The following is an 11,970-nucleotide window of genomic DNA, read 5'->3' as shown; positions in this document are numbered from 1 at the left end:
GGCCGCGCATGCGCTGCCACCAGTCTGGGGCTGTCAGTGGAAGGCGAGTGCTGGCTCCGTGGGGAGGCGACGCCCTTCGGGGCCAACGGGCCTCGAGCCGAGGCGGCCGTGGGAACGACTCATCCCTTTTCCAGCCGGGGGGCGGGGCTGGGATCGGGGTCGGGGCTGGCGGGGGCCCCGCCCCCGTCCCCTGGCCTGCCCCCTTCATGGGCCGCGATGATGGCGGCCCTGTACCCGAGCACGGACCTCTCGGGCGCCTCCTCCTCCTCCCTGCCTTCTTCCCCATCCTCCTCTTCGTCGCCAAACGAGGTGATGGCGCTGAAGGATGTGCGGGAGGTGAAGGAGGAGAACACCTTGAATGAGAAGCTTTTCTTGCTGGCGTGCGACAAGGGTGAGAGCGAGGCCCCTTTCTCCGCTTTTGGATGCCCCTGCCCTTCACACCCTTCACTCTCTTCCCAGCCTCAACTTGGGGCATTCCCTCTTGCTCTCGCGCCGAGCGTCTGTTCCCGCCGCGCTCGCTGCATCACTGGGGCCGCCGGGCACCGCCTCTGCCTCGTGTGTGCGGAGCTGAAGGGCGGGAGCAGCCGCGGGTGCCGCCTTCGGAGCCCCGCGCCTGGGGGCGGCGGCTCTGCCCTCGGTCTCCTTTCGTGGGGTCCGGAGTTCAGGTAGCGTCGTGGGAGCCGCGACGCTGCTAGGCTTTCCGCCTCACCTCCGCTACTGCCCACTTGAGTCTCCTGATCTCCCCTTTGGTGTTTCAGTTCTTTCTGGAAGCCCAGAGGTTTTGTCAAGTTTGGGAGTTTTCAGTCCTAAAAGCTTGGGGTTTCTCTTGCTTATGGGCTTTCAGTTGGTTTTTGTTTTCTTTCCTTTCTTTGTTTTTTGTTTTTTAAACGTTTCTTGTATTATTTAACTCCAGCCACCCAGTGTTCTGTGATTGTTGAATGGGATTAGGTATTTTAGTATCCTATGTGGACATAAAGTGGAGAAGGCAGTGGCAAACCACTCCACTACTCTACTCTTGCCTGGAAAATCCCATGGACGAAGGAGCCTGGTGGGCTGCAGTCCATGGGGTCGCTAAGGGTTGGCCACGACTGAGCGACTTCACTTTCACGTTTCACTTTCATGCATTGGAGAAGGAAATGGCAACCCACTTCAGTGTTCTTGCCTGGAGAATCCCAGGGACGGGGGAGCCTGGTGGGCTGCAGTCTCTGGGGTCGCACAGAGTCGGACACGACTGAAGTGACTTAGCAGCAGCAGCAGTGGACGTAAAGACAGGACTTTACCGAAAATTCTAAGTTCCAAAGTTTCTCCAAGTTTACGGAACAGCTTTGTTCATTCTTTTTATTGGAGAGAAAGGTTTCTTGTTCCTTATTCTTCTTCGGGAAATACAGGTAGTATAAAATAATTTGCAGTTGTAAAAGAATCGGACAGGACTTCGCGACCAAACAACAGCAAACAAAATAATTACAGGGCAAAGATTTGGAATATATTTAATGTGTTTCTTTTTTTAATCTGGAAATCGATCACTTTTATGGCCATAATAAAGTCTCTTCACTTAAGCATTCATCTCTCTATTGATGAATATAATAAAAAGAATGGGAAATTCATTGCCCGAAGACTGCTTTTATTTCCTACATGTGAAAAAGCGTTCTAACTTTTCTTTCTAAATTTATTCAGTTTGGCTTCCAATGGCCATGTTTGCTTAGGAAAAATGTTTAGGATCATGCAAACTTCCAAAACATAAACCCAAAGGGCAACTTACCTGTGAAAAGATTACAGAGGATTTTTTTGTCTCTGTATTATTTTAATAAATGACATCCTCCTTAACTGCTGTTACTGTTTTTGAGATAGGATTTTATTTGCACAACTTTTTGAAAACATATTTAAGTATAAGCAAAGTCTACTTGTGTCCATCGTGAGTAACTTTTATGCTCTTATGTAATAGTATTAAATTATATGATGAAAGCATATGTGGAAGTCTATGGACACAGTTTGGAGTAGTCTTCAAAATGTAAAGAAACATACAACCTCATAAATATCACTGTCTATGGATTATGTAAAATTTTTAGTATTTTTGGAGTGGATAGTCTGAATTCTCTTCCTTTAAAATTTCTCTGAGAGGGAGAAAAAAACTCGGGGTATGGGGTGGGGAACAGATTGTGTTATACTAGAATTACTAAGTGGCTGCTGCTTCTTTCTACCCCACCTTACTGAGCAACGGTTATTTTAAAGCAAACAGAGATTATGTCAAGAGAGGCAATTTAATACTCTTGGCAAACTGAGGACAGAGGAATGTCATAATGGAACATAGCTTGAGTAAATACTTGTATGGTGTGTATATTTAGGATTATTGCATGACATATCTCAGAAGAGTTTTAATGTATGATAGCTTTGTAGCCTATCCAGTCGTGCCATTTGAAATAGCCTTGGTATTCTTTGTTTACTTTTTATAATATCAGTAAGATCCTTGGAGAGATTTGGCTTTTGGAGGTAGGGTGAAAAGTAAATATGTATGCTTTTTCTCTCACATATAAATTAAAAAAATTTTTAACAAGTGAGATGAAATAGGTATTTTTTGTTTCAGGTATGTTGAAATGAATTCTTGGGTTAGATTTTGAAAAATGGCTTATTTCCTAAATGTGCTTATGATATACATTTATGCTAAAAAATAAATTTGAGTTATAGCAGTTTTTGTTTGTTTGTTTATATTCACTAATATTGTTAAACCTTTTTCAGTGTTACCCAAACCAAATCTAAAAGTGAAAATTTTCCTAAAGTAGCTATGGTTTCCACTGTTACTTTGGAGGTTTCATCAAGCCAAATGGCACACATTTACTGAGACAGCTTTCTGGGTAGAGTCATATGCTTTTCATACATGATTTCATTTAATCCTCACAACCCTGTGAGCCAGATATGTTGTTAACCCCATTTTACAAATGAGGAAAATGAGGCTTAGTAAAACTTTATAATTACTTTGCCCAAGGTTACATTAGTTAGGAAGTAGTAGAACTAGAATCTATTTTGAGTCTGTACTCTTTAAACTACTGAGTTTTATTGATCTAGTTGTAGTTGAATGAATGAAAATCATTTGTGATAGAAAAGACACATCCACATTTGGAACTTACTGGTTGGAAATTAAATTTGCTCTTTATGACTCTTTTATTAACTGAGGTTTCCATGGATTATACTTGTCCAGTAAAAGTAAAAAAGGATGAGAGCAAATTTGCTGTAGATTATCTGTGTTTCTCACCCTTTTTCATTTAGCAGTTTTTCTCTATATGTGTAAAATGTTCATAATGTATTCCACTTGAGAATTCCTAACGCAGAAATTGTGAAGATGCGGTGGTATGTATTTGTTAGATGGGTGGCTCTTTGAAAATTGTGTACACATTAAGGAGTAAAGGGAAAAAATAGGAAATGAAAATGATTTTATAGTTTGATTTTATAGTGTATATAGCTGGCTTTTATGTAAATTAGTTCTATAGATCTAGGCAAGTTCTGATCCAGGTTCAGGTCAGTTCAGTCACGTCCAACTCTTTCGACCCTATGAATCGCAGCACACTAGGCCTCCCTGTCCATCACCAACTCCCAGAGTTCACTCAAACTCATTTCCATCAAGTCGGTGATGCCATCCAGCCATCTCATCCTCTGTCGTCCCCTTCTCCTCCTGCCCCCAATCCCTCCCAGCATCAGACTCTTGCAGTGAGTCAACTCTTCGCATGAAGTGGCCAAGGTATTGGAGTTTCAGCTTTAGCATCAGTCCTTCCAATGAACACCCAGGGCTGATCTTTAGAACGGACTGGTTGGATCTCCTTGCAATTCCAAGGGACTCTCAAGAGTCTCCTCCAACAACACAGTTCAAAAGCATCAATTCTTCGGCGCTCAGCTTTCTTCACAGTCCAACTCTCACATCCATACATGGCTACTAGAAAAACCATAGCCTTGACTAGACAGACCTTTGTTGGCAAAGTAATGTCTCTGCTTTTTAGTATGCTATCTAGGTAGTGGCCACTTAATAGTGGCTGTTGCTTAAAAGTGTGTCAGAATCATCTCAAGGGTAACATTGGTGGTTGTCTTCTGAAAATTTTAGAAGAAAAAGTAAATCAAAGATTCCTGTGCCAGTTTTGTAAAGTTAAGTCTGCGCCAACCACCTAGTAAAATTCTGAGGATGCATGTTCTTTTTAGGCATAGAATGCTGCAGTTTAGAGGTAAAGGTTAATTGAAATAAGAGTGGCTATACGTGTGTTATTTTATGAAGTATCAAGCAGTGATTCTACCACCCATTGTCTTTTTCCTTTCTCATTGAGAGTTAAGTGTGGTAATGAGCCACTTTTATTTGTGGGAGACAGTGGTCTACTTCAGGCTTCCGGGCTGGAGAAAAGAGTAATACCTTTAGGGAGCATTGAGCGACTGAACTGAACTGAAGCTACATATGCTCTTTGAAAGTAACTTGAGTAGATGGTAGCTTTAGTATAAATCCTGTAATTTGCTGATGATCGGTCTTGTGCAGAAAAAGAAAATGATGAAAGGACTCAGTCTGGATTCAGTCCTGTCAGCTTTTCATGAAGAGCATTGTCAGAAAATTTGATTTGCAATTAATGTCAGGAGGCCTTTGAATTTCAGCATTCAGGAGTCAGGGGAGGGATGGAAAGAATCGAATTTCACCCCTATTCTTGGGCTTAATCTTAATAATCTAGAGTCTTGTGTCACCTTTGTGGTATGATTTGTTGCATTGTATGGAGCCTGCTTTGATGCCTGGATTCCACTTAAATTTTGCTTGCCTTTGTTTCAGCATGCTTTTAAAATGGGTAACATTTCCAGAAGAAGTAATATCAAGCTGCTGTTTAATAGCACTTTTACTTAATGTATTTAGTGGGACTTTTAAAGAAGCTATTTGAAAAGAGACTTTGAAGTGTTGGGGGTTGGAGAGGATGGCAGTGGGAAGAAAAAGTGCGGAGTACTGGAAACTGCCGAGAACTTTCATGTTGACAAGGGACACCAAATATAAAGAGGTATGTGGTGTGACGGGAGAAAACTTTGCAGCAGGGAGAGGTAAAGAGGGTACTATAGACACAATTCTACAAACATTTCACGGATTGTCATGAGTGTAAGTATTTTGGGCAAGAGAGGTTTTCAAATCACCAGTGGTGGCATGCCGTATGGTTTGGCTATCTTGTGGATAGTGTATAACAGACTAATCATTGAGCAGCTAGCTACTTCTTAGTTCTGTACTGCTGGTATTTCTTTGTAGTGATTCCACAAGTGTGTTTCTTTATTTCATTTTTAAGTCGCTGCTCTTTTCTACAATTCATCATCTGAATGTATAACATTTATCAAGCTAATTTTGTTAAGGCACTGTAAAGGTGCTTTATCAAGAAATAACTGACTACATCCCTATCTTTTTAGTAGCTTCCTGTGTAATGAAGATGCTCTCTTGTGAAGAGCAGTAAGGAAAAAAAAGTATGTTTGGGCCTAATAGATCTGGTCTGACGAGAAGAAACAAGTGCTCAATTTAACTACACGGCCTATTTGTGATTTGGAAGATGGGATATTCTTAGTATACAGTCTGTCTTTTATCTGGGAAGTTAAACAAATGTAACTCAAGCCAAACCCCTTTACCTACTATATTATAAACTTTGGGGAGGATGTTAAAAGATTAGGTTTTATTGCATGGATATTGTTGCAACCTAGGAATAATTCCTCTTCTTCCCTGCTTCCAGTATTGTAAATATCTTCCTTATAACTGACTTCATACAGATATATTGATACTAAGAAGTTTAAATTCTAGGATTAGTAATTTAATATGTAATAAGTTCAAAAGCTATCACTAAGAGGTGATTAAGTAGTGACTTTTAAAAACATAAACAAATTATCAGGACTAATATGTGGTGTTATCCAATACCATATCCTATAGTTGTAAAATTCAGTGGAATTTCTTTGGATGCCCAAACTTTGTGACCTATAAAATGATGATCAGCATTGTTATTAATAGCTTCTGTTAAAAAAAAAACTCACGGTTGTTTTCTGGTCATATTTGTTGCTACATTACTAATCCTTTTATATTTTTGTAGCTTCATTTATATTGATCATTAGTGTACTTTTTCAGTTCTATAAATATGTATAATTTAAATGCATATGAGATTAAATTTAAGCAACACAATCATTTATGAAACTATAATACTGTATGCCTGATATTAACAGTTTTATAGTACTTGTAACATCACTGTGAATTGCATCTCAAATCATATTCCAGACTGTAATTACAAAGTAAACATTTCTTCTAATAGATCCAAGAATATATTAGCAGTTTTAAATTTATAAACTAATTTACTCTAAAAAAAAATCACCATTTCCTTCTATACTATTAATATAATATTTTCCTGAAGCATTTCAGCTTTGCCCTTTTGCCAGGTGATATTCATTATCACTAATTATCTTCATTAATAGATATAAATGACTGAGAAATTACAGTAATAATTGTCTTTTTACAAAAATATTCAGAGTACTATGGACAGTTCCGTATACCATGCCTCTGAGTAGCTAATTTTGGAGATTTCATTCACAGCAACGTGAATGGAAATACATTAGGGGTCTATGATAAATACTGGCTTTTGCATGTTTGGTAAAGCTACATTTTAAAATCATTTTCACTCTAAAAGTCTTACATGCAGTTTTTGTTTTTTTTTAAAGAATTTGGTTCAAACTAATTTGAAGTTTGCCATGGAATTAACATTTTGATCAATATTGTTACTACTTATATTTCTAGAGCCAACAACTGAATTTGATCATGGCACCGTATTTTTTATCTCATTATTTTTTTTCCTCTTAATAACTAAAATCTATTTTAAGCATCGTTAGTTCATGTGCCATAATCAAAAAGTTATAGAAACTTGGTTTGAAAAACAGATTTATTGACAGATATATTATCCCATACTTCACAACTAACTGAAAATTTGCTCAATCGTGTCTGACTCTTTGCGACCCCACGAATCGCAGCACGCCAGGCCTCCCTGTCCATCACCAGCTCCCGGAGTTCACTCAAACTCACGTCCATCGAGTCAGTGATGCCATCCAGCCATCTCATCCTCTGTCGTCCCCTTCTCCTCCTGCCCCCAATCCCTCCCAGCATCAGTCTTTTCCAATGAGTCAACTCTTCACATGAGGTGGCCAAAGTACTGGAGTTTCAGCTTTAGCATCATTCCTTCCAAAGAAATCCCAGGGCTGATCTCCTTTAGAATGGACTGGATGGATCTCCTTGCAGTCCAAGGGACTCTCAAGAGTCTTCTCTAACACCACAGTTCAAAAGCATCGATTCTTCTGCGCTCAGCCTTCTTCACAGTCCAACTCTCACATCCATACATGACCACAGGAAAAACCATAGCCTTGACTAGACAGACCTTAGTCGGCAAAGGAATGTCTCTGCTTTTGAATATGCTATCTAGGTTGGTCATAACTTTTCTTCCAAGGAGTAAGCGTCTTTTAATTTCATGGCTGCAGTCACCATCTGCAGTGATTTTGGAGCCCCCCAAAATAGTCTGACACTGTTTCCACTGTTTACCCATCTATTTGCCATGAAGTAACGGGACTAGATGCCATGATCTTCGTTTTCTGAATGCTGAGCTTTAAACCAACTTTTTCACTCTCCTCTTTCACTTTCATCAAGAGGCTTTTTAGTTCCTCTTCACTTTCTGCCATAAGGGTGGTGTCATCTGCGTATCTGAGGTTATTGGTATTTCTCCTGGCAATCTTGATTCCAGCTTGTGCTTCTTCCAGCCCAGCGTTTCTCATGATGTACTCTGCATATAAGTTAAATAAGCTGGGTGACAATATACAGCTTTGATGTACTCCTTTTCCTATTTGATTACTATAAAATTAAACTGACTAACATGAGTGCTTCCATTTCAGTGATGTTGAAATTTGCCATCAGATGCCAGATAATAAAATGAGATGCCACCAGTTCTTCATTGATACTATAACATTTCTACGCTGTCTTCCTCAAATTGAAAGAAAGTGAAAGTGAAGTCACTCAGTTGTGTCTGACTCTTTGTGACCCCATGGACTGTAGCCTACCAGGCTCCTCTGTCCATAGGATTTTCCAGGCAAGAGTCCTGGAGTGGGTTGCCATTTCCTTCTCCAGGAGATCTTCCTGGCCTAGGGATTGAACCTAGGTCTCCCGCACTGTAGACAGACGGTTTACCGTCTAAACCACTGGGGAAGTCCTTCTCAAGTTGGGCAGGGTGAATATGTCAAGTCGGTCAGGGAAAATTTTTTGCTAAGGATCTATGGAATTACCTTGGTATTTTTATATACGATTTCATTTTTTGAAATTGTTGGTTAGGACTTGCTGCATTGATTTTGTGACTGCAAATTGGTTGCAACCTGCAGTTTGGAAAACTCTGGTGTAGAAAGATCATAGTGGGTGAGAGGGAGAGTGGCTTCTAGGTATATTCAGAATGGTAGCAAGCCCTAGGTCCCATAGGGCTTAGCAAGCCACAGTAAAGATTATAGAATTTACTAAAGTGTGGTTAAAAGTCTTGAGGATTAAAAACCTGATTTTCATATAATCACTCTGGCTGCTGGGTGGAGAGTGGATTAAAGGGCTGATTCCAGAGTAGAGGTGGGTCTACAGGCCAAATCCACCTACCACCTGTCTCTGAAAAGCCTGTGAGCAAAGAATGGCTTTTACATACATTTCAAATGGTCAGGAATAAATCAAAAGAAGAATAATATTTCATAATGTGAAGCTTATACAGAATTTAAACGAGTGTCCATAAATGAAGTTTTATTAGAACACATTGAAGCTCATTGTGTAAATATGGTCTATGGTCACTTTTGTGCAGCAAGAACAGTGTTGGGTACTTACAATGGGGATAGTATGGCCCACAAAGCCTAAATATTTACTATATGGCCCTTTAGAGAAAAAGTTTGTTGACCCCTGTAGTAGAGTTTAGGCAGCCTTATCAGTGAAGAGGTCAGTGCAGAGTCCAGGAGAGAGATGATGGTGTCTTTTGTGGAGACGGGACTGAGAAGTTTTGCTGTTGAGTTTTTTCACTGGTGGAATTGATTGAAAGTTTCTTTTCCCTTCAATGAATAAAGACAACCATCTAGCCAAAAACATAAATGGATCATGTTGCATTTCCTTCTATATGTGATATTCGAAAAGATGTAACTTTCAAAAGCAACTTCAGTGTAAAATGAAAAACATTCCTATGTTTGCCTGACCCATAAGACATTTTTACTTGTAATCCTTCTCTATAACTAGCTTCTTGCTATGTATTTTACTAACCTCTTCTAACATATAGACCCATTATAAATATTAAGACTTACTGAGCTTTCTAAATACAGTACATTGTTTTAAATGGCTTGCAAATTTAAACTTAGGTAGAATGTTTAGGAACCACTCTAGGTCTCCTATTGGTTCTGTGACTATAGTTTGTGGTGGTTTTTTTGCGTGAGTATGTCAGCTGTGGCAGGGTGGAAATTTTAATAAAATTTTTATTATAAATTTTATTTATATTTTCCTTGTATAGCCCCCTTACTGTAATGGAAATAGTCTTTGAAACCATAAAGCCGTAGAATCTGAATTTGCAATACAAATTACTTTTTAAACAGTAATTCAAACTTTTAAATGTGTAGCAGTTTTTGACCATTTGTTATACATGAAATCTATAAAATTTTGTAAGAATTATATTTATATAGTTCTTTATGCCTTTCTGTCTCTAACAGTATTGCTGACTAAATAATCTGAAGACCCTTTTGTTTCAAGTCACATAGAAATTTTAGATAAAATATAGAAAACATCCATTTAAATGAACACTGAGCTTTCAAGAAAGTAAGGAAAACAAATTCAAACATAAAGAAAAGGCTGAAAAACAGGAGTGTGTAAGCGGATATTTGACAGCTCTATGGGTGGGAGCAAGAGTTAATGGTCTGGGCATTGTTGGGATTAGACTTTCAATGCCCATGTGGAAGTAAGCCTTGAGTTTGTACAAAGTGGATATTTGGAACAGCAGGCAAGCATGAAACCAGGATCCATAAAGGACTATATACTTCTAGCAAAGGGGTAGATGCAGAAAAGAACCCATCCATCAGCAAAGGGAGGCTACAGAGAAGCTTTTAAATAAGATTTCCCTAAGGATTTGTAACTATGCTCCTGCCTCTTGTTGGCTTGGAATTTAATATTAACTTCTTGTTCTTGGAAAACCTAAACTGAGAAATTAATATAAAAAAAGATTAATTGTGTAGCAAAACCTCTGAGTTAGTTATCTGGAAGAAGTGAATACATAATCCTTGGTGGGGCAAGCTTTCAAACTAGGCTGCCTAGTTTCCCAAAGTTAAACTGCATGAAGTTGAGTTTGCAATACCCAGTTGAAAATTTCATTATCACAAGTGACACAATGAATAAGGTTAAATCCTTAAGGCCCTCAGATAATTATTGTGTTTTGTTGTTGTTTAAGCACTAAGTTATATCTGACTCTTTTGCAACACATGGCTGTAGCCTGGCAGGCTCCTCTGTCCATGAGATTTTCCAGGCAAGAATACTGGAATAGGTTGCCATTTCCTTCTCCAGGGAATCTTCCCCACCAAGAGATCAACCAATGTCTCCTGTATTGGCAGGGGATTTCTTTATCACTGAGCCACCAGGGAAGCCCAGTTGTTATATAGAGACCATAAAATAAGTGTTTAAATGACAAAAAGCTTGAAATAATGAAATGAAAACATCAGAAAGTAGATCAAAAGATTTGGAAAGGATTCCAATAAAGCTTAGAGAAATAAAAAATATAGTCATTTTTAAAAAAAATGGAGTAATCAGCAGAAACAGTTAAAGAAGGAATAAATGACTTGAAGAGAAATGTGAATTTATCCTGAAGCAGAAAAGAGAGGAAGAAAGAAGAAAAATATACCTTTAGACACACAGAATTTGGAATGGATGATGGAACATAATACCTAAAGAAGTTCCAATAGGAGAAAAAGTAATATGGAAATGAAGCAATATTTCAAGAGAAAATGGCTGAAGTATTGCGTATTAATGAAGGGCAGAGTCAGATTCAGAAATGAGTCCCAAGGATAAAGAAAAAATCTGTTCCTCAGCTAGGCATATCATGAAATCAAAGAAAATAGAGCCAGAGTTTTTATGGATAGCATTCTCCTACAACTAAGACACTGAAATAAATTTACCTGAAATAAGGTTTTAAAGTTATTTTCTAGGATTAGTGATAAATTTTCACTGATCTGTCTGCATGTTCACTATTGGTTCAACTTGTGATTCAGAACTTCACTTTGCAAAGTGTTTGATAAGTTTTTGCCATGGGCCGTTAGTATTTAAATACAAATTAATAGTGGTTTGAGGAAATAGTTTCTTTTTCTGACTAGTTTTCTTGAGGGAACTAAGGAATACACCATCAAGAAAACTACCATTCAGCACCTTCCAAAAATGAGGACTTAAAAGTCACTGGTTAAAAATAACAGTGTAATTTGAAATGTTAACCAAAAAAAAAAAAAAAAAAATCTGTTACCTTTCTTTGTTATTCACTCAGTCTAGTTTTAGAATTTCTCTTTCTGTATCATGAAATCATTCATTTCTTTTTCCTTCTGGTTTCCACTCTGATTGTTCTCTTCCTGTTTCTTATTCATAGACTGCCAAGGAACAGCTATATTTGCAAGTCACTTTAAATGGTTTATTCATCTTATGTTTAAAAAGCAAGATGAAATAAAGCAAAAACCCACTTAGCTTTTTTCTCCATTTAATTAGCATTTCTCTTTTGATTTTTTCCCCTTTTACTTACTGCACCAGCTGGTTAGCAGACAAGTATAGTGGGCCTTCTGTGAAAATGATTACTCTATAATTATTCTCATTTTCCCCCATTCATTAGCTGTTTTGATGTGGGGTAGAGTGAGGCAGAAGCTAATCTGCATAATCCTGACAGGTCAGATTTGATTTTGAAATAGTCTGACATTGGCCTCTACGAGCAT

General features: G+C 38.5%; 1 protein-coding gene across 7 annotated transcripts in view; it reads left to right on the top strand.

Moving 5' to 3' along the window:
* The first annotated feature begins 216 nt into the window (after nucleotides 1-216).
* The window catches only part of TRPC1 (transient receptor potential cation channel subfamily C member 1), a 56,221-nt gene continuing 44,467 nt past the window's right edge, over nucleotides 217-11,970 (top strand). For all 7 annotated transcript variants that reach the window (XM_068984355.1, XM_068984268.1, XM_068984103.1 and 4 more), the window contains exon 1: nucleotides 217-391. In XM_068984355.1, coding sequence (XP_068840456.1) covers nucleotides 217-391 — 175 coding nt within the window. The remainder of the gene's footprint in view (nucleotides 392-11,970) is intronic.

The sequence above is a fragment of the Capricornis sumatraensis genome, chromosome 1 (assembly GCF_032405125.1).
Source record: "Capricornis sumatraensis isolate serow.1 chromosome 1, serow.2, whole genome shotgun sequence".
Lineage (NCBI taxonomy): Eukaryota > Metazoa > Chordata > Mammalia > Artiodactyla > Bovidae > Capricornis > Capricornis sumatraensis.
Note: the sequence above shows the minus strand (reverse complement) of the source record. Positions and strands in the feature narration are given on the sequence as shown.